This window comes from Felis catus, chromosome B4 (genome assembly GCF_018350175.1).
Source record: "Felis catus isolate Fca126 chromosome B4, F.catus_Fca126_mat1.0, whole genome shotgun sequence".
In the NCBI taxonomy this organism is placed as follows: Eukaryota; Metazoa; Chordata; class Mammalia; order Carnivora; family Felidae; genus Felis; species Felis catus.
In genome coordinates, this window is record NC_058374.1 from 93,189,295 (window position 1) to 93,213,024 (window position 23,730).

The 23,730-nt window shown below is 40.8% G+C and overlaps 1 protein-coding gene across 1 annotated transcript; it reads right to left on the minus strand.

The window, feature by feature from the left end:
- Window positions 1-347: 347 nt before the first annotated feature.
- IL26 (interleukin 26) lies at window positions 348-21,016 on the minus strand. The gene is made up of 6 exons (XM_006933883.2): window positions 20,913-21,016; window positions 17,729-18,122; window positions 17,587-17,643; window positions 17,274-17,408; window positions 605-670; window positions 348-514 (listed from the first exon to the last, which is right to left on the minus strand). The coding sequence occupies exons 2-6, from the start codon at window positions 17,897-17,899 to the stop codon at window positions 428-430; spliced, it is 516 nt and encodes a 171-aa protein (XP_006933945.1). The 5' UTR covers window positions 17,900-18,122; window positions 20,913-21,016; the 3' UTR covers window positions 348-427.
- Window positions 21,017-23,730: the final 2,714 nt, after the last annotated feature.

Here is a 23,730-nt window from a genome sequence, read left to right on the forward strand (position 1 = left end):
TGTACATATTAGAGATAATTTATGGATCTCCAAAACTTTATCATGTTAAATTTACCTAGTCATCTAACTTGGTATCAGTACCATGTACAAAAGTTTTTTATTTTTTTTTTTTAATTTTTTTTTCAACGTTTATTTATTTTGGAGACAGAGAGAGAGACAGAGCATGAACGGGGGAGGGGCAGAGAGAGGGAGACACAGAATCGGAAACAGGCTCCAGGCTCCGAGCCATCAGCCCAGAGCCTGATGCGGGGCTCGAACTCCCTGAACGCGAGATCGTGACCTGGCTGAAGCCGGACGCTTAACCGACTGTGCCACCCAGGCGCCCCACAAAAGTTTTTTAAAAGCAATACAGTCTTATAAATTTATTTCCAGTGGTTCTCATTGTATTCCAAAATAACAATCAAATCCATGCACTTGGCTTCTTGCATTACTTAATGCTTTCCAGGAATTGTTTAATCCAGGAAAGAAGAATATCCAGTTCACTGACAGCTTTGTAGATTCCTTTGTTTCCAATCTGCAGATAAAATAGAGATATAAAAGCAGAAATTTTCACATTTTAAAAAACAAAGTACAGTATTCAAAAACAATGATTTGAAATCCTTACCCCATAAAATGTTCTTTTCATCCTGGTAATCGTTTTCATCTCTCTAGCTGATGAAGCACATGAAATCTAATAAATCAACAGAAAATACAGGTTATATTATTGAAGAGGCTGTAATAATACTTTTCTACCCATCCAATAAACATTTATTGAGCAGGTATAATGTTCTGGGCATAGATGTGCACTGGCAAATAAATAATAGTTGGTCTCTGTCATCACAGAGCTTACAGTTCCATAGGAGACGCAGATGATAAATAAAGAAACTAACATAAAGTTACAAATTACAAGGTGCAAGTAAATCTGTGTTTGTAATGCCGGGGACTCTATGATAAGAATTTACAGGAATGGCCTACTTTCAACTGGATGGTCAGGGAAGGCTCTTTTGAAGAATGCCGTTTAAATTAAAATCTGAAAAATGAGAAGGAACCAGTAGTCTGGGAGCATGAAGAAAGGATAAAGGGCATTTGGGGAAGATGCACAGGAGAGAATAATTCAGGCACAGGGGAGGGTGCGTAAAGGCCCAGAGGCAGGAAGACAACAAGACTAGAGTAATCCAATCAGAGAGACAAAGGAAGCATGGGAGATGTGGGAACTTACAAGAACAAATTCCCTTTTTGGAAAACCATCCTGTCCACTAGGTACATCGCACAGTACGGTATTCAGGCACTAATTGCCAGGAGAAAACATCAGGAAATATCAGTTTCTAAAGCAGGAGAAGGAGCGTTCAATGTTTTGAGAAGATGGCTTGTAACCAGGCTAGGAGAAACTGCCAATCTCCTTTGAGGAGGTGAATTTTCAAACCCTTTCTGAGCACAGAAATCACTTAGTAGTCAAGTAGGAGGCCATTAACATTGTCTTTTGCTTGCCCATGACTTTAGTTTTTACTTGTGGAAACTCAGTGCAAGAACAGACCAAGGAGGTGGTATAGGCCAATTCTTCTCGATTTACAGAAAAGAAAGCCAAGTCCCAAATGGTTAAGTTGCTTGCCAAAGGTCCTGTCCTAGTGATAAAATCGTGCTGGGCACATCAGTAAAGGTAATAGTTAAAACTCATGAAATGGAGGGGCTCCTGGGTGGCTCAGTTGGTTAAGCATCCGACTTTGGCTCAGGTCACGATCTCATGATTTGTGAGTTTGAGCCCCGCATCGGGCTGTGTGCTGACAGCCGGGAGCCTCCTTCAGATTCTGTGTCTTCCTCTCCTTCTGCCCCTCCCCAGCTTGCGCTCGCTCGCTCTCTCTGTCGAAAATAAATAAAAACTTAAAAAAAAAAAAGAAAACTCATGAATGGAAACGGCCAAAAGACAGCACTTTTGAAACCAATAAGACATGGCCAATGTCAATCAGCAGGTCCCTTTAGGCCAGAACACAAAGAGAAAAGTGGGGACGATGGGCAGCATTCAGGCTCCTTTTCTTGCCAAGCAAAAATAGCTGAAATGATTTGACAGTTATATCCTGAATGCTGTTACCGGGCCTAATGGTGGTGATGGTGTCATGACTGCCCAAGTGGGGACTCTACTTTCAAGTATACGCTGTGTAGAAGGAAGAGACCCCTCTTGTGCAAGGGGCCTCCCCGATTAGGCACAGAAGAGCTTGCAGACACAGAATGTTCGGGTTAAGGTATTGTCTACAGGACTCACACCACGACATTGGATTTTCCTGTGGTAAGAACCCTGAATTAAGAAGAGGACATTTCAGGGGTATCTGGGTGGCCCAGTCAGTTGAACATCTGATTCTTGGTTTCGGCTCAGGTCGTGATCTCACGGTTTGTGAGTTCGAGCCCTGCGTCAGGCTCCTTGACAGTTAGAGCCTGCTTGGGATTTCTCTCTCCCTCTCTCTCTTCCTCTCTCCCCCTCTCTGGCTTGCTCGCTCTCTCTCTCTCTCTAAATAAATAAATATTTAGAAGAAGAGGACATTTCAACCCAGACCAGATCCAGTGAGGCCAAAACAATGCGTGACAGATCCTGGACAGTGGTAGGCCATCTCAGAGAGTACAGTCAGAAAGAATCCATTCATTCATTATGCAAATGATGAAGTGCTCACTATGTGTCAGACTTCAGTGCTGGACCCTGAAGACATAATGATGAACCAAAAGAGTAAATAAAGAGTTGCAGACAGGAAATTAAAACAAAAAACAAAAAACAAAAAACACCAGATCAATATTATTAGGTAAAAATTCAGCAGCTCCAGGAGCTCTCTACTTTATCTCAATCCCCCTGCAACTGAAGACAGAAACACTGAGAAGATTGCTAGGTAAAAATAATAACAGTCAACAGGTATTATGTTAGTATTATGTATCAGGCACTAATCCGAAGGCTTTGATTATAGTACCGCATTCGGTCCTCACAATAACCCTGTGAGGTAGGTGCTATTGTTATCCTCATTTTAATTCATAAGCGGAAGCACAGAAGTCAATATTATGCTTGTGTTCACACAGTAAGTGGAAGAACTGAGATCCAAACCCAAATATTCTGACTCCAGAGTCTGTATTTGAAACCACTCTATTATACCAAAAAAAAAAAAAAAAAAAAATCAGCATAACTTGGAAAAGATATTCCAATTCAGCCAAACTCTTGTTGAAAACCTTCAAAATCCAGTTCCAAAGAGAGATTAGTTCAAAGATCTCTGTTCTGCATTATAGAAGGGAAATGCTGGAAATGGCTTTAGAGGACGAAGCTGATCGGCAGAGACAGAGACAGAGAAGATTTCTACGTGACAATGGGCGATGTGATAATAAGCAGAAGAAGAAATACTGTGGGGTGTGTGTGTGTGTGCGTGCGTGTGTGTGTGTGTGTTTCTTTGTTCATTTTGTTTTTCAGACTGGAACTACAAGAGTAAATTCGAGAAATAACCAAGTCTAGGTCCAGCCAAGAGAGTAGCTACGGAAAGAAATTTAGACAGGTCTGCCCATTATCGTATAAATAGACAGTCTGATTAGATGCTGATTCCTTCTGACCTGAAATTATCTAATAGAAAAGTAGTTGGTCCAAATCTTGCAATGGGATGAAAGAGAACTTCATAAGAGAATCAACATTTGCCTAAATCCAAGGCACTGTAGCGAAGTTCTTAGGTACAAGGATCGACCACAAAGTACAGAACCAAGTTACACGGCACAATATCCAGTATGCCTGTGCTAGGATGTAAAGATTTAACACCAAAAGTGGGAAGCCAAAAAAAACAACCAAATTCTGGACCTTACAGAAGTTAAATATCATTAAGGCATTCCTTCTGACTGTGTGTCTGCCCAGAAAACTCCAGCCCGCAGCACATCCCAGAGCAGGGTGGGAAGGACAAGAAGGACTTCTGCCTTCACTCCACCTAAGAAGGGCGAGGAGAGTAAAAAAGAAGAAAAATAAGGTTTGGCAAAAAACAACAACAAGAACCACCTCCACCACCAACAGCAACGGCAAGAAACACTTAATAGTGCCAATGTTGCCACGGGAGCGTGCTGGTTTATGGGATGCTTTCTGGTGCCTTGAGATCGATTCACTATACGTGGCCTCCTAGTAAAGATCTGATGCAGAAGGTTCTCGTTTTCCTCACTGCTGTCAACATGTCTACAGACCCAGCAGAGCAGCCAGGTTTTACGGTCACAAGTCAGATGGCTTTGCCATCTAATATGCAATTAGAGAAATTTCTAATGCAGTGATTTCCTCTACCTTATATTTCCGTGTATAGTTGCATTTGCTGAAAACAATGCACAATGAAGGGTCAGCGACATTACTGTAGGAATGGATGCATGATTTGACAAACTCAACCAAAGCAGATGTGATCTAGACTGGAGGCCATTTGTTAGTAGAGCTAGAATAACTAGGGCTCAAAGAAAAGTATGAGATGTCAGAAGGCAACAGCCTAGTCATGCATCATTAAGTTAATACATTTTTATTGCATAGTTATTATACACTAAGCATACAATAGTGGCTCCACCCATATCACATTGATTAATTTAATTTTTAATTTTTTTCAACATTTATTTATTTTTGGGACAGAGAGAGACAGGGCATGAACGGGGGAGGGGCAGAGAGAGAGGGAGACACAGAATCGGAAACAGGCTCCAGGCTCTGAGCCATCAGCCCAGAGCCCGACGCGAGGCTCGAGCTCACGGACCGCGAGATCGTGACCTGGCTGAAGTCGGACACTTAACCGACTGCGCCACCCAGGCGCCCCTGATTAATTTAATTTTTAAAAGTAGCCTGCCAGGGGCACTTGGGTGGCTCAGTAGGTTGAGTGTCTGACTCTTGGTTTCAGCTCAGGACATGATCTCATGGTTTGTGGGTTCGAGTCTCACCTCGGGCTCTGTGCTGACAGCATGGAGCCTGCCTGGAATTCTCTCTCTCTCTCTCTCTCTCTCTCTGCCCCTCCGCTGCTTGCTCTCTCTCAAAATAAATAAATAAACAAACAGAAAAGTTTTTTAAAAAAGTATCCTGCAAGATAGAGGCACCTGAGTGACTCAGATGGTTAAGTGTCCAACTCTTGATTTCAGCCCAGGTCATGATCTCATGGTTTGGTTCGTGAGACTGAGGCCCTCTTCGGGCTCTGTGCTGACAACAGAGTCTGCTTAGGATGTTCTCTTGAAATAAGTCAGTCAGAGAGAGACAGATTTCATATGATTTCACTCAAAGGTGGAATTTGAGAAACTCACAGATGAACATAGGGGAAGGGAAGGAAAAAGAAGATAAAAACAGAGAGAGAGACAAACCACAAGACGCTGTTAAATACAGAGAACAAACTGAGTTCATGGGCGTTGCAGGGGGATATTAAATGGGTGATAGGCATTAAGGAGGGCACTTTTCCGGAAAGCACTGGGTGCCATATGTAAGAGATGAATCACTGGGTTCTGTTTGTGAAGCCAAGACTACACTGTATGTTAACTAACTTGAGAATAAAACAATTTTTTGATTTAAAAAGTTTTTTTTTTAAAGGAACGTTCTCTCTCCTCTCTCTCTCTGCCCCTCCCCCTGCTTGCATGCACGCACGCTCTCTCTCTTTCTCTCAAAATAAATAAATACACTTTTAAAAATAAAATACAGGGGCGCCTGGGTGGCGCAGTCAGTTAAGCGTCCGACTTCAGCCAGGTCACGATCTTGCGGTCCGTGAGCTCGAGCTCCGCATCAGGCTCTGGGCTGATGGCTCAGAGCCTGGAGCCTGTTTCTGATTCTGTGTCTCCCTCTCTCTCTGCCCCTCCCCCGTTCATGCTCTGTCTCTCTCTGTCCCAAAAATAAATAAAAAACATTGAAAAAAAATTAAAAAAAAAATAAATAAATAAAAATAAAATACAGTAAAATAAAATAAAATAAAAGTAGCCTGCAAGATGAAAAATGGCCTTGGCGCACAAGCGTTGGCTCACAGTCTGCTCAGACAAATGGTGACGCAAAATTACAACACTGTGTGATAAATATTGTGATTAAAAAAAAAATACAATTGCTCTAAGAAGTAGAGGCAGCCTGGCTGCGGGATTCCATAAGACTTCCAGAAGAAAAACTCCAGTTAGCTGCACCTTGAAGGGTGAGTGTGGTGGAGTGCAGAAGCAGGGAGAAGGGCCAAGTGGGCAGAGGAAGCTCAGTGCTCCAGACTGAAGAGCGCAGAGATGATCTGGACACCCTTCAGGTCTCAGCTAGAATGCCCAGATTCAACGAGGGGCTGTCTGGCGCCCAGCTTCCAGCCCCGCCGCAGCGCCTCCTGCCGCCAGCTCCCTGCACAGCACCCAGCCGGAGCTGAGACCCGCTGAAACTGGCTGGCAGCATTTTCAAGGAGTTCTAAAAGGACGGAGATATTATATGTCAATTTTGGTTGTTCCAGCATCTGGAATAGTGTTCAGCAAGTATTAGATGCTCACTAAATGTTTGTTGAGTGAAGGGATCAATGAACACAACGCAAGCACCAGCTTACAGCTTTGGGGTTCACAGGGCCTCTGGTTTAACAACAGAATGAAGCATGTCCCGGGCATCGGTGAGCATTTTGGTTTCTTAAAAACAACGGGATGAACAAATACAATCCGTAATTTTGTGTCCCCAATCTCCTCACGTTTTGAATAATTATACAAATTTGGATTATGTATGACCGCTAAAACACAAATGGAAAATCCCTCTCCGTTGATAATGCTGTGGAAATGAAATACGTGGGTCAAGGACTAGACAGCTACACATGCTGTATTCCTGCAGAGAACTAACTGTACATAGTGTATTCTCCAAAGAACGACCTCAAATTCTTTCTATGAAGAGTTTGATTAGCTTATATCCTATCATCAACAAATGCAGCATTTTCACAACCACTGGAGGAATGTAAAATCGTACATGAGCCCCTATATTTACCTCATCATACGACTTCAGACTGGATTGCACCATGTTTTTTTTTTTCACACATTTCTCCATGTTCCATAGAAAAAACTAGAAAGAGTTTCCAAATACCTTCACTACAAACTCTTAAACGCTCTCAATGTAACTGTTTATCAGAATGAGTCCATGCATGCGTGTTAACTAGACTTATTGTGGTGATCGGTTCATAATTGATACAAATATTGGATCATTATGTTGCACATCTGAAAACTAATATAATGTTGTATGCCAATTATATATCAAGAAAAAAAAAGAATAATTCCACGTAATGTAGCCCATGGAAAGATAGAGCTGTGCCCCATAATTCTGACAGAGAACTTATATACCGCTAACTAAGGAGCGAATTTGGCAACAAAGAGATTCTGTAATATCATTAGAAAATATATACACCAAGATTTAAACCGGTTACTCAAAAATGATCTCTTTATGTTTATTTTTTTTTAAATTTTTTTTCAACGTTTATTTATTTTTGGGACAGAGAGAGAGAGAGCATGAACGGGGGAGGGGCAGAGAGAGAGGGAGACACAGAATCGGAAACAGGCTCCAGGCTCTGAGCCATCAGCCCAGAGCCTGACGCGGGGCTCGAACTCCCGGACCGCGAGATCGTGACCTGGCTGAAGTCGGACGCTTAACCGACTGCGCCACCCAGGCGCCCCATCTCTTTATGTTTAAAGAACTACTATAAATTGTACACATTATGCAAGTTAACACTAACATGGGCACTGAAAAGGAATTTGTTGTTTAGGTGACCCATTCCTTTGGAAATTGTCGCCAAAATGTAATTGGAAGAAAATTAGTGTTGTGTGTAAGGAGAGCAATAAGGAAAGACACTAAGAATTTGACAGCACCGTTATATGCTAATAGACACTAGCATGTGCATTTATTTCTTCCAACAACCACATGATGAGATTATTGGTATTGCTGAAGACAGGTTTTGGACTGGACTTTGCACTTAATGAGAGAATAACACAGGGCTGGTCTCACTTTCTACTTCTGGTTTTATCAGTTCAATCGGTTGCAATTAAAGCAAACTGAAACTGCCAGGATAAGTAACAGGCATGTTTTGTAAGTTGATAAGCTAGTTGCAATTGACACAAATTATCTGTTGAATACACTACAAGATGTGGAGACACAAATATTCTCTTAGCCAAGACTTACCAGACTTCAAAATTAAGTACATATAATAAATATAAATAAATGTATTTAATTTGAAAGCCAATTAAAGGAGATAATGAAATCTTAAAAACTAGTGGAGTTTTTTTTCAGTTTCAGTTTCAACTTTGATCACTAGCGATTAGGCAAATTTTTTCATGAATTCAACTAAGCAACTCGTAAGTTCCTTTTTAAGTCTGAGAGTATTTGAGCATCATGAGAATCTTTAGGGGCACCTGGGTGGTTCAGTCAGTTAAGTGTCTGACTTTGGCTCAGGTCATGATCTCACAGTTCGTGAGTTCGAGCCCTGCGTCGGACTCTTGTGCTGACAGCTCAGACCCTGGAGCCTGCTTTGGATTCTGTGTCTCTGTCTCTCTCTGCCCCTTCCCCACTCATTCTCTCTCTCTCTCTCTCTCTCTCTCTCTCTCTCTCTCTCAAAAAAAAAAATAAATAAACATTAACAAATTTTTTCTAAAAAAAAATCTTTCATGTGTTTTTTCACATATGCATAGGTCAGCTTTCCAAATACCATTTAGCCAAATACTATGGCTAGCAAAGATTATAAAAATAAAAATGTTTACATTCCCCATAACTTATTTCCTTTGAATAATTATACGATCTGAATTGCCCAAATCAGACTAATTTTAAAATACAATATTTTATTAGGTGCTACAAAATACCTAGAATGTTACAAAAAACAAGGAGATGACATTCAAATACAGTGGTATCAGAATTCCAGACCAAATAGCTTATCATGATAATTATCATGGTTCTGTCTCTTAGGAGCGGCTTAATAACACACCAGTCTTGGTGGACTTAAAAAATGGAAGGCAGGAAGCTTGTAGAAGCCAGGAAGAGTCCTCAGAAATGAAAAATAATTTAAGTCCATGAGTTAATAATAACTCTAGGAGAAAATAACAACTCACTGATCACCTGGGAAGAATGTTAGAAAATCAATTGCTTATATTGAAAACTAGTAAAGAAAGAAAAAGAATTAAGTATTTGTTCTGCCTTTCTTATATGATAAATTTCTCAGGAGAGCCAAGTAGTAAGGGTAGGTTCTGTTTGTGGGATTACCCCCATTTATAAATAAAGAAGGTATAATAGAATTTTTAAAGTATCATCTTGCAATGCCTTATGAATAAATATATCTAGACAATAATGAACGACTGCTAATATCATAAACCTAAAAGCCATATACTATGTGTCTCTGATGAAAAGTACACAACCCTACGTATGAAGTGATTCAGCCAAAACATCAAGCTGAATCTGATCAAGTATCTATGTGTAATTACCAATGTACGGAAAATAAAGAAAAACAAATTAAATGACAATGAAGATTCAATCCTCAAACTGCAGACTATGAGAAACTTTGTAAGGCAAACAACGCTATATCTTTAACAAATAAATTGGAAGAAGAACAAGAAGAGGAGAAAAGAAAAAATCTGAAAGACTTCATCCCTAATAGAACTGCACCACAAGATATGTTAAAGGAAATCCTTCAGAGAGAAAGAAGATATTACCAGATAGGAACCTGGGTCTACGCAAAAGAATGAAGAGTCTCAAAAACGGCAAAACACGGAGTTTAATTAATAAGTTAATAAAAGGGATAAAATGGAATCATTTAAAAAATCAATCGAAAAGAAGTCAGAAAAAGAAGAAAATGGAACAAAGGATAACTGGATAAACAGAAGAGAAACAACAGGGTGGTACATTTAACCCCAACCATATTAAACCCCCATCACATTTAAGGTAAATGATCTAAACCTACCAATAAAAAGATTGTCGGATGGGGCGCCTGGGTGGCGCAGTCGGTTAAGCGTCCGACTTCAGCCAGGTCACGATCTCGCGGTCCAGGAGTTCCAGCCCCGCATCAGGCTCTAGGCTGATGGCTCGGAGCCTGGAGCCTGTTTCCGATTCTGTGTCTCCCTCTCTCTCTGCCCCTCCCCCGTTCATGCTCTGTCTCTCTCTGTCCCAAAAATAAATAAAAAACGTTGAAAAAAATTAAAAAAAAAAAAAAAAGATTGTCGGCATGGATAAAAACACACAGAACCTAAATATATGCTGCCCAAAAGAAATCCACTTAAAATAAAAGGCACAAATAAGTTAACAGTGAAAGGGCAGAGAAAGATATATCATGCTAACACTAATCAAAGGAAAGCTGAAGTGGTTCTATTTTTATCAGAAAAAGGGGGTTTCAGAAGAAAGAATATTATGAAGGACCATAGGGTGCTTTTATAAAATAAAGGGGTCAATTCATCAAGATGACATTGTAGTCATAAATATTTACACACCTGATAGCAGAACTTCAAAATACATGAGCTTCTACCATGAATACTGATAGAGAAATAGAAAAATGCACAATTAATGCCAGAGATGTCCACAAATGATAAAATAAGTAAAAAAAAAATCAGTAAAGATATAGAAAAATTGGAAAATAGTAACAACTAGATCTAAGTGATATTTATAGAACACCCCACCTGACAGCAAGATATCAATTCTTTCCAAATACACATAGAACGTTTATCAAAATTAACCAAATTCTGGGCCATAAAACATGGCTCAACAAATATAAGAGGATTTGAGTCACATAAAGGATGCTCTTTGACGAAAATGAAATCAAATTAGGGATCAAAATCAAAAAGGCATCTGGAAAAATCCCCAAATATACAGAAACTAAAGGATTCCCTTCCAAATAACAAATGGATCTAAGAAGAAACCAAAAAGGAAACTAGAAAGTATTTCAAGGTAAATGAAAATAGCACAACATATCAAAGATTGTGGGATGTAGCTAAAGTACTTTGTACCAAAAGGGAAATTCAAAACACTGAATTCCTATACTGAAAAGATTAAAAAAAACCTCAAACTAGTAACTTCAGCTTTCACCTTAAGAAAACACTGAAAGATCTCAAATTAGTGACCCAATCTTCCAACTTAAGAAACCAGAAAAAAAAAAAAAGAGTAAACTCAAATGTAACAGAAGAAAGGAATCATAAAACTCAGAATGAAAATCAGTGAAATCAAAACTGAAAATCAATAGAGGAAATCAAACTAAAAACTGATTCTTTGAGAAGTCAATAAAATTGATGAATTTCGATAAAATTTCAGGGGAAAAAAGGGTGAAGACAAAAACTACCAATATCCACAATGAGAGAAATGACATCATCCCACACTATTACAAACATTAAAAGGATATTAAAGTGGGTCGCCTGGGTGGCTCAGTCGATTAAGCGTCCGACTTCCGCTCACGTCATGATCTCACGACTCTTGAGTTTGAGCCTCGTCTCGGGCTCTGTGCTGACAGCTCAGAGCCTGGAGCCTGCTTCAGATTCTGTGTCTCCTTCTCTCTCTGCCCCTCCCCTGCTCACACTCTGTCTGTCTGTCTCTCTTTCAAAATAAATAAACATTAAATTAAAAAAAATTTTTTAAAGGATAGTAAAGAAATAACATGAACAATTTTGTGGCTAAAATTTGGTAGATTTGATGAAATGAATAATAAAATTGAAAAACACAAATTATCAAAGCTCACTCAAGGAGAAATTAAGAACATCAATAGCCTTGCAGCTATTAAAAACTAAAATACTTAGTTTAAAATCTTCCCATGCACAAAACTCTAGGCAAAAATGGCTTCACTGGACCATTGGCTTCAAAAAATGGCTTCAAAGGATCAATTCTATGCAAGCCCTTCCAGAAAATGGAAGAGGGGAGAATACTTTCCAACTTACTGAATGAGATCAGCATTATACTAATTCCAAAAATGAGACAAAGATATTAAAGGAAAGGATACAAATGTCCCTCATAAACATAGATACAAAACTTATTAATAAAATTTTAGCAAGTTGAACCTAACAATACATGATAGGGACAACGCATTATTACCAAATAGAGTACATCCCGGAAATGCAAAGTTGGCATAACTTTGAAAACCAATGTAATTGGTATCAATCGTCTAAAAAATAAAAATCACATGGTCATCTCAACAGGTGAAAAGGCATTGACCTAGATGTGAAACCTAAAAGTAGAAAAAATTGTAAATGAAAACATAGTAAAAGTTCTTTGTGACCTTGTGTTAAATAAAGATTTCTTAAATGTGGCACAAAAGGCATGATTCGTTGAAGAAAAACATTGATAAGTTAGACACCATCAAAATGTAAAATGTCTTCTCTTCAAAAGACACTGTTAAGATAATGAAAGGATGTCACAGACCAAGAGAAAAATATTTGCAAATTATATATCTGATAAAAGATTTGCATGCAGAATATACTTGAAAACAAACATACGCAAAACCCAGTGAGCAAATGACCAACCTCTTGTTTTAATGGGCAAAATATCCAAACAGACACTTCACCAAGGATATATTGATGATAAATAGGCAAATCAAGAGATACTCAACATCATTAATGACTGGGGAAATGCAAATTGAGAACACAATGTGATACCACAACTACACTGGCTGGCATGTGTAAACATTGACCATACTAAGCGATAGCAAGGATCCTGGGTAGTGAACTCTCACACACTACTGGTGAGAACGTAAGATGGGATAGTCACTGGAAAACAGTTTGGCCATCTCTTACAAAACATACACCTAACTTATGATCCAACTATGCCACTCCTAGGTATTTACCCAAGAGAAATGAAAATACCTGTCCAAAGACTTGCATACAAATATTCATAGCAGCTTTACTTGTGATAGCTTGAAAGCTGGGGGGAAAAAAAACCCATCAGTAGGCAAACAAACAAATTGTACTACATCATTATCATAGAATACTACATGGCAATAAAAAAGGAATAAATGACCGATACACTCAGTAACACGAGTGAATCTCAAAATAATTATGCTGGGTGGAAAAAGTCAGACATAAAAGAGTGTAACATATAGGCCATTAACATTAAATTCTAGGAAATGCAAAAAAATCTACAGTGACAAAAGGCAGATCAGTGATTCCCTGGGGACGGAGACAGATCACAAAGGGGCACCAAGAAACTTTTGGGGGTGATGGATATGTCCATTATCTTAATTGTGGCGATGGCTTCACAAGGGTATACGCATGTCAAAACTACCAAATTACACACTTGAACTATGTCCAGTTAATCGTGTGTTGATTATATCTCAATAAATCTGTTAATAAATACGTCATAAATATTAAACATACCCAAAATATATATGGAAAGCTTACATACTACTCTTATGATTACTCTGATGCGTGGGACTCCTGAAACTTCTAGCAGGTCTGACAGCAACTCATTTACCTTACTCCAAGCTTTCTCCTTTTCTGTTTAATGAATGACACCCCCTCCCACTCAGCCCCCCCAAGTAAGAATCTTAGGCTCATCCCAGACTCTCCTCTCTTCCCCAGACTCTCCTCGCCCTTCCCTATGACCCGAGTGTGTTCACTCCAGCCACATTATTGCAATGCTTTTTATATACTTTTTTCTCCCTAGAGCCTCACCCCCCCACCTACATCCCTCTACCTTCACCAAAGAGCTTTCTCTGAAACATAAGAGTATGTGATCTTGCCCTGCCCTTCGATGGCTTTACATTTTTCTTCAGGACAATCCTTATCCATCATGCCTCTCTTAACCAGCCCTTTATTAGCATCTCCTGGCTAAAATCTAAACAACCAGCCTCCTCTAGACATTCCCCAAGCCATTCTACATTCATACTCAGTTACTTGCTGTTTCCTGAATATGATATGTCATTTCACACCATCAAGCTTTATTCAAGCTTCTCCCCCCCGCCATTCCTGCCCCCTCATTCCCCAGGAAACCGAATGCAGTCATCACCTCCTTCAATAATACATGCTCTCCAAACCTCAAGGTGGACAGAATTAACTACCTCCCCCTTTGTGCTTCCACAGTGACCGGGTCACACAGAAAACTCAGCATCACACATGTCACATTTCATGATTCACTGGCCTTCTTTGTTTACATCTCTCTGCCGGTAAGAAGAGTACAAGCACCAGAGACCGGGGACTTGATCAGACTGGTCTTTCTCACCCAGGACAGAACCTGGAAAATACAGAAGTAGGCCACCTGCTGTCAGCCAATTTGCAAAAATTCAGTTTACAAAACTGACTTGTTTCTTTTAACCATTTAGTTCCAGTTGATTGGGTTTTCATTTGTCTTTACAACACCATTTGCAGGAAAGTTCTATATTCATAAGAAATCATTCGGGGCGCCTGGGTGGCGCAGTCGGTTAAGCGGCCGACTTCAGCTCAGGTCACGATCTCGTGGTCCGTGAGTTCGAGCCCCGCATCAGGCTCTGGGCTGATGGCTCGGAGCCTGGAGCCTGTTTCCAATTCTGTGTCTCCCTCTCTCTCTCTGCCCCTTCCCTGTTCATGCTCTGTCTCTCTCTGTCCCAAAAATAAATAAAAAACGTTGAAAAAAAAATTAAAAAAAAAAGAAAGAAATCATTCACTGACTAGAGCAGATGCTCAGTAAATTTATATTAAACAGATACCAGCTTCTCTTACCAAAAATACAAAATTATCATTGGCCAAAAGATTAAGCCAGACGCAAGCACCTATCTCCCCGACACAATGTCTGCGAAGGCTTTCCAAACTCAGGCTAATCCTCTGATTTTCTTTTTCAGTTTCGCAGAGGTGGTTGGTATACCTCTCAGCATAAACTCCAAAGTCTGTGAGACAAATTAACTGGGGCTAGCAACGCTGGACTTCAGGTGGGAGAAAGTAAGAAGGAAAGCCCAGAATTAGGTGGCGCTCAGGGAGGTTGAGTGGACGTGTGTGCTCCTGTTTGGCCACAAGGGGGAGCCAGCCACTTGGGTATGCAGTCACAGCCCGCGCCGGAGGTACCCCACTGCTCCCACAGGCCGTGTGACCCAAGTCCCTGAAAGAAACATCTCTGTTGGCAGAAGTATCTTTTTTGACAGGTCTCTTTAGGGAAAAAAACTTCTCCAGAAATAAATCCAGGCAAACCAGAGTTCCTAGATAATTGTATTTTTCATCTAGAACGTTTCATGGTCTTGGTTATAGCCATCATTGAGTTCTCTAGCTATTTGAGCCGAGGAAACCCAACTGATGGGAAAATAGACACACCTTTAGGGGCTCCAGGCGTCTAGATACACTCTACAGTATCAGGCAAGGATTTATTCTAGTGCCTCACCACCATTAACAACTTCATTTGAAATAACATGATATGAAATCGACTGACTAATGCAATGAATAGCACCTACACAGAGGAATCGGGGTTAAAACAAAAAGTGAAGAGAAACAGGATGCATTTAAAAGAAAAAGAAAAAAACAAAAAAACAAAAAAACAGGCTGAAGAGGATCCTGGTCTCCAGACACTGCAATGGAAGCAGCTCGATTGTTCATTTGAACTCCACCCCAGCCTACAGTGGCTGCCTTAGGTCTCATTATTTACCCTATATCAAGTCCTTCAAGAGGTAGTCTCCTCCTCCTCAAATCTTTTAGCGGCGAAAACACTCTTACTTATAACCTAATAGGCTGGTGGGAGGGGGAATGAAATATAAAACTACATAATAATTCAACTTAAATTTAAGAAGCTATTTATATTATTCACTATCTTTTTTTTTTAATTTTTTTTCAACGTTTATTTATTTTTGGGACAGAGAGAGACAGAGCATGAACGGGGGAGGGGCAGAGAGAGAGGGAGACACAGAATCGGAAACAGGCTCCAGGCTCCGAGCCATCAGCCCAGAGCCTGACGTGGGGCTCGAACTCACAGACCGCGAGATCGTGACCTGGCTGAAGTCGGACGCTTAACCGACTGCGCCACCCAGGCGCCCCTATATTATTCACTATCTTAACAAGATGACCTCAAAGGTAAAGTATTAAAAAAGCCAAAGACAAGTGAGGATCTTTCCATTAGTTTAAGCAAGGGAATTGGCCCAGGGCCTTCTCTCTCTTCTACAAAGAGGCACCAGGTTGTAATTTTTATCGTTGCAGATACATGAATGGGATCGGAGAGTTTATAAGACACCATGCAACCCAAGCTTCAAACAAGGACATAACCTAAACACAAACTAACCAAAGAAAAAGAAAAGATAAATTCAGTGGAATTTGTTACCTACCGACCACCTCACCCACATATAATGCCTCTGCGCTGTGGTCTGCAATTTGAGATCCTGAACACTTGGACAGACCCCAAGGAAAACACATCTTAACTCTTAAGTGAAACTCCACCTGCAACTGCCCGGAATTGAAGTCTCAGTGACCATAATGCCCAAGAGTAGAGAACTCATTTCCATCTAGCAATCCAAGGACTGCAATAATCATCACTACCCACCCCCCTTCACACCGCCTGCAAGGTACAATCATAAGAGACTGAGAAAGCATGCTTGGAACCCAAACAGGATCATAGAAAAGATTTACCATCCCCCACAGAGGCAAGTCGACTAATATTGCACTGATCCCAGCTTAATTGTTTTGCTTTATTTTGTTTCTTTGTTCTGCACCGGTCTTTCTTACTGTGAATGTTTGTAGAGAAATGTGGTCACTTTAACCTTCTTAATTAATTCCCCATTGCTTGTGGTGACAGTGGCCATACTGCAGCATCAAATAACTTAAGGGCCAAAGAAAACATACCCCTGTTTTTATAAAGTTTGGACTGAGACCGTGCCTTAAAAAGGGTATAGCTATAAAAAAAAAAAATTAGGTAAATAAGAAAAAAGCAATCTAAAAGCTCTCATCAATATGGCAAGGAAAGAAAGAGAGAAAGAGAGAAAGAAAGAGAGAAAAAGAAAGAAAGAAAGAAGAAAGAAAGAAAGAAAGAAAGAAAGAAAGAAAGAAAAGAAGGAAATAACAGCCTAGAATAGTGTGTGGCACATGTTGGTGCTTAAGAAATATTTATTAAATAAGTGAATGAATCACTTGGGACTCATATACAGAGCAAACAATAAGTAAACAAACAAATAAATAAACAACTATTGAGGATCATTCCGTGGTATTTTAGATCTCCAAGATGTCGTATGTGCCACTCCTTAAGAATAATAAATATTAAAAAAAGAAACAATAAGTATTGGCATTATGAGTTACTCGTGGTTATTCAGTGCTGGTTCACTGACGATAAACTCTCCATTTGGACCACAAGCCACCAATTAGAAAGCCCCTTTTACTCACCCTTGCTTGTGGCGACAGCTCCCTACATGCTGTTTTCTAGGTAGGTTTCTAGGATCAAACTCACTGTGTTTGCTGTGCATACTTACACAGCGGCTCAATTGCTGCCTAAGGCTATGAAATTCTTCCACAAAGTGTCTTTCCTTGCAGACTTGTAATTGGAGTTGACCAAAAACATCGTCCATGAAGAAGGACAGAAGCTGTTCTTGGAATCTGCAGTTTTTCTAAAAATAAGATATGAGAAATCGCACAAAGTAAACCGTGGGATATAGTTTTTGTAAAATGTCACTGCAGTCCCCACCTGACTATGACGTAATGACCACCTGGAAAAATTAAAATGCAGGAGGGAAAGCATCAAACAAGTAGAAAGATGAAAAACATTTAAAAAACCCTCTGGCTCACCATAAATAGCTTTTTGGTTTTCTTTTTTAATAATCGTATATTTTTAATGCGGTCTTCCTACAATAAAACAAAAGGAGGTAAGTGTTATCCAGAATTACAAATGTCCGTTAGGTCATCATTTTAAGCAGAGCCTGATACTTACTGGAATTGTTGCTTTGAGCCATGCCGCCTTGACGTAGAGTCTGTCAACAGCTTGGGACAGTGTGCCCCTTGGGTAACAACCTTTCGCAGAGGAAGATTGCTTGTGCTTGGCGATGACAAGAGACAGAGTGGCAAACAGCAACCCAGACCTCAAAATGCAATTCGCCTGCATCTCCCTCCACCCCACTCTGGGCTCCTGTCGCTCGCCAGACAGTTTCTTGTGCTGGTTCGATGATCGGATAACCTACTTACTTAAGCCCTCAAGGCCACCTCTTCAATGAGATCCCGTGGTAGATAACTTACAGTTTACAGAGAGGAAGATCACTCCGGCTGTTCTATTTTTTTTTAGAGCTTGCTTCATAACCGAAAAAGCTTTGACCGCGCTATCTGTGACACTAAGAAAAAGCACAAGTTTACTGGGAAGGTTAGGGCCCCCTTTTCAAAAAAAAAAAAAAAAAAAAAGTCAAGTCAGAACCTCAGTTGGCGATCACAACAGATGCATTGTTTTAAACAGGTTCATGACATGCCACTAAGGGAGACTCATCTCCGGGAGGCTGTGTGATTTTTTTTTTTTTTTATGTCCATATGAAAAATAAAATCTCCTTTTTAGCCAATATCCCCACCCCACCCCAAATTAACCACAGGTAGAGTGGAGAGCCCTGGGAAACTTGCTCATGATCTCCTATGGGTTTTACACATATCCCTTGCAGAGTCCTTCGCCAGGCTCCCTCTCTTCTCTCAGGAGCCACCTTTCTTTAGCCAGCCAGCATTAAGACCCAAGAGAGTTTTCCAATTTTTCTCAAGAATTTTTCCAGCTCAGAAACTGTAACTCCCCTAACATACTCAAGATTTGTTTGGCATAGGGACCTGGGGTTAAGGCCCACGGTTTAGTAAATTCTCTATCATCTCTGTCCAAGTTGACTGCCCAGCTTCTAGCGCTAGACTTCGAGTAGCATGCACATTTCTTAAGGAAAGAGACCCAACCTTTCTATCTCTGAATCCTTAGCCCCTACCCAGATGACGCCTCATCTAAGGAAGCACGGCCGATGTTCGTTGAATAAATGCTTTCCTTTCTACGTCACAAAATGCTACTGTAACTGTGTTGCTTTTTATTCCATCAACAAATTTCTGTCCAGGATCTGCCTATACAGAGACCTGTGCTAGGTACCAGGGGGGCTATAAAGGCAGATGGTCCATGGAATCCCATCCTCAATTCTGCCCCAGTTCTTCTGATAGTGGTGACAGGTATGGTCCATGTGAGGGAGTAGCCCCAAGCTAAGAAGTGGATGTGGCCTAGAATCATATAAGGAGAAGCAAAGACAAGGCACCAAAGCCTAGCGTGCACAGAGGTAACGTAGCACCTGAGCAAAACAAAACTGGAAGCTGGTTGTGAGCAAGAGAGTCCTCAAAACTAGTCAGGGACAGACTTCAGAATTCAAGACAAATGTCTAAATCAGAGATCACCAGGCTGGCAAAGGAGCGAAGAGAAAGTAGGGGTGAGAGGTCCAAACACTGGGGAATATTTCCTGCTGCTTCAAAAAGTAGGTAGATTTTGCAACACCGGAAGTTTATGCCCACAGGACCAGCTCTGCTGTGAAAGACACTCTCTGAGGTGAGGTGGGAATGTTCACAAAGCGCTACAGCAGAAGGCAGCTGATTGGGAGCACAAAAAGGGGGTTCACTGAAATTTTACAAAAATTCAGGAAAAGGAAGAATTCTTTTTTAGCTAGGAGTAGCTTAAAGGTGTTTGAACTGGGACATGGAATATCCCAAGGTGGTGTTTTGTTTTGTTTTGTTTTGTTTTGTTTTGTTTTGTTTTGTTTTTGAGAAGAGTGATGCCTACTATTCAAAACTCCTTTATAGAAAAGAGTATGAACTACCAGGGATCAAAAGCCCAAATGCTTTCAGAGGGTGTAGGATTAACATAAACACCCTGGGTAAACGCATATGGGACAGTCGGAACTAAATTGCTTACATTGCCACCAAACCTAAAATCTGCCTAATGATACAGCCTGTTAACACACCGTGTGGGTGCACTAAAAGGACCACACAAAATACTTCCAGGAGCTGAACACTGCCTTGAGCAGCTAATTTGGGGGTCCCTGGTGTGCGGCAACAAAACATAAGTGCAACGCGAATCGCTAATATTGGTAAATGAATATGTGTTCTGACGAATTTTTAACTCCTGCTGGTTGCGTTTACATAAATGTCTCATGTCCCTCAAACTATCAGGACCCAAGGAAGATCATAACATCCCAGGGATGCCTCCGCTTTGATTCACAACCAACTCCAGAAAACTGGCCATTTCCTTATGTCTGAAAACCGTATCTCCCTGTGGATCATAGTCATCCTACATCTTAGTTGGCACCTCAGCCTCATTAGGGTCCTTCAAACAGTCCAACCTGGGGGTGCCTGGGTGGTGCAGTCGGTTAAGCGTCCGACTTCAGCCAGGTCACGATCTCGCGGTCCGGGAGTTCGAGCCCCGCGTCAGGCTCTGGGCTGATGGCTCAGAGCCTGGAGCCTGTTTCCGATTCTGTGTCTCCCTCTCTCTCTGCCCCTCCCCTGTTCATGCTCTGTCTCTCTCTGTCCCAAAAATAAATAAACATTGAAAAAAAAAAAAAGTCCAATCTGGCCCCCAAAGGATGACAAGTGATAAAGGAGACTCAAAACCCAGGTCCTAAAGACAATTCCGACAGGGGGTTCCAAAAGTGCCCCCAAGTAACAAAAGAGCCATTAGAATAAGTACGTGATGTCCTTGGGGCACCAGCTGAAACACAAGTCTCTCTCATTTTGGATGTATTTTTATTATGTCACTTTTATAAGTTCCTTATACAGAACTACATAAAAATGGCTATTGGTTACAAGGAGATTTGGTTTTGAAACTCAGATGCAACTACCCTACTAGTTGTATAGCCACGCGGAAGTTGCTAATCCTCTCTGAGCTTTAGTTTTTGTCGTCATTAAAATGGGACAATAATTGTACCTACTTCAGACGGCTGTCATGAGCAAAAAATATGATAATACCAATAGAATGCTGAGCACAAGGGCAGCTACAGATGCACCCTGCAAGTGGTAACTATTACATTATTATTTTTCAAATAATAAATGTATCTTAATCTGTCCAGGTACTATACCAAAATACTACAGACTAGATAGCTTATAAGCAACAGAAATTAATTTCTCACCGACGTGAAGGCCGGGAAGTTCCAGATCAACATGTCAGCATGGTCACAGTCTGGTGAAGCCTCTCTTCTGGGTTGCAGACAGCCAGCCTCTCACTGTGTCCTCACATGGTGGAAGGGGCAAGGGATCTCTCTGGAGCCTCTTTTATAAAGGCGCAAATCCCACTCATGAGGACTCTGCCCTCATGACCTAACCACCTCTCAAAGATCCCACCTAATACCACCAACTTGGGGTCTAGAGTTCAACATACGAATCTAAGACACAAACATTCAGACCACAGCAAAATGCATGTGCAATACTCTGAATAATGTTTAAGTCTCTCACAAACTTTCAAAAGTGTTGAGAAATGGTTGAAGAAAGTGAGGAAAGCAAAGGATGAACAATGATCTGACCATTATTTCAAAGAGTATGCAGGCATGAGGAATTCAATTCACCCCCACACACATCCAGAAAGCAGACCGGGGCCATTAAGTGGATATTTTAAGGCTGCTACTCCTACATAATGTACAGGAGAACATTTAAACAACTGATCTGCCCCAAAGCACAGCTGGCTACCCCAATTCCCAAATGCCGGTATGGCAGCCATTTTCCTTAAAATTCAGCTCCACCCTCACACACCCAAAAGAATGCTAGCAGCGCCCTCTGATGGTCAAGCATATCTAATGAGCAAAATGGGTTTCATGCAGAGAATCACAGCTCACTTTGAGACCTCTCCTCTGTAGGAGGAAAAAAACAACACCCATTTCGGGTTCCTCAATTGCTAAACCATTTAGTTGACTCTAAGACACATTTGCGGTTTGGCTTTTTTCTTTCCCCCACATCTTAATATCTCTGAAATCACAACCTGTTTTATAATCCATCGTCTTATAATTACATCACCAAGTCAGCCCATACACAGTTGTCCTTCCCTGTGCAGTCGCCAGTCATGTCCCCACTTCAGACTGTGTGCATGGCTGTTAGTACGTGTGTTGAGTTGAATTGCTGTTCAAATATCTTTAGAAAGGTTGCACTATGATTCAGCAACGAAATGAAAGTTAATGTGTTCACAGAAAGGCACAGAACAGCAGTGGGATGCAAATCTGCTATTAGAGAAGCAAGTATTTGTCTTTGGAAGAATGACCAAAATCACGTATTTTCTTGCAAGGCAACCAAGTGCTAAATGTTAAGCAAGCACTGCATCATAGCTTAATCAGAAGCACTTATTTCCTTTCTTAGTGATAAAATAATGGTGCAGCTTTGATCGTATGGTATCTTAAATTTGTTGAAATATGATGTTTAACGACCTCAGTGATTGGCATAATTCCTAAGGATCAGAAATCCTAAACTCTACATGGCTATAAATAAGAAGTAGGTGGATCTACTTTAAACTAGTCATTCTATTTGTAAAAAACCCTGGAACCCAATATTTTTTTTCCAGGATAGAGCCAGAAGATAGAGGTAAGAAATAGTCATAGATTGATAAATATACTTAATACAATGATATCTGGGTTTTGTCCTTTCAGAAAAGGTAGGTCCCTCTCTATCAGACAATTCCACTCAGGAAACATGTTTATCTTATGTTTACATCATCAGAGGGATGGATGAGAACAGGCTAGAGAAGGAATGAAGAGGGCTCTAAACAGTCTGAAGGGGGAAGAAAGTGGATCTGGAACCTGGATTCATGGAACAGCATGAAGAGGAAAAGTGCATGAAAACCCTCTGAGCGTCTTAGCCTGTGTTCCCGGTTCTATGCTGGGTGACTTATACTCTGTATGTCTTCCCCATGCATCATTCATTCATTCATTCATTCACCAAATGTATTTTGAGCGTTTGTTATCTCCCAGGCTTACTGGGGCTCAGTATGCACCAATAAACAGAACAGAAAATGATTGATTTCATAAAACATCCTCGCGAGAGTAGAGGATGGGGAGGACAGACAATAAGTAAATATAATAGATATAACTTATGTAAGCTACAAGCCAGTTATGTACAGTTGGAAAATGAAGCTTTGGAGAAAATGGAATAGAATAAGGGGGGGGGGGGTGGTGCTGGTGCTTGGATGGTGATAGGTTGTAAATAGGATGATCACAGAAGGTTTGATGGAACATTTAACCAACAGTAGAATAAAGTGATGAGCAAGTCACAGGGGTACCTATTCAGTCCAAAGGCACAGTCAGTGCAAAGTCCTTAGGGAAGGTGCATGCTCAGTGTGTTCCATACACCTAGGAAGCCTGTGTGATCAAACCCAGAGCAAGGGAGGAGGGTAGAAAAATGTGAGATAGAAGAGGAAATGTGGACACAGTCACAGCCTTTATTTCTTTTTTAAGTTTATTTATCTACTTTGAGAGAGAGCCTGCAAGCAAGGGAGGGGCAGAGAGAGAAGAAAAGAGAGAACCCCAAGCAGGCTCCATGCTTAACCAACTGAGACACCCAGGCGTCCCCAAGTCACAGCCTTTAAAGCTATTAGTGGGAACTCAGCTTCCACCCTTGGTCATGTGGGATATTTGAACAAAGGAGCTATATTGTCTGACTTAGGTTCTTTAAAAAGGAAACAGGAACCAAATACCCAGAAATAAATGAACAGATAAACCAAGTGTGATACATCCGTACGGTGGAATGTTAGTGATAAAAAGGAATGTAGAGCTGATGCACATATGCTACAACACGGAAGAACTTTGAAAACAGTACGCTGTTTTCAGTGCAAAAGGTCGCATATTTATGATTTCACTTCTGTGACACATCCAGATGGGAAAATATAGAGACAGAGGTCAGCTTCATGGTCGCCAGGGCTGAGAAGGAGAAACGGGGGAGTAGCTGCTTAATGGGTACAGGCCTCTCTTT

What these genes read in the sequence shown, in the direction of transcription:
- IL26 (XM_006933883.2), bottom strand. Translation starts at nt 17,899, where the DNA reads ATGCAGGCGAATTGCATTTTGAGGTCTGGGTTGCTGTTTGCCACTCTG. An exon ending in GGCAGCAATTGAGCCGCTGT is followed by an intron (nt 671 to 17,273) that starts GTAAGTATGCAC and finishes TTGATTTATTAG; the next exon opens with ATTTCATGTGCTTCATCAGC. An exon ending in TGAAAAGAACATTTTATGGG is followed by an intron (nt 515 to 604) that starts GTAAGGATTTCA and finishes TTTTATCTGCAG; the next exon opens with ATTGGAAACAAAGGAATCTA.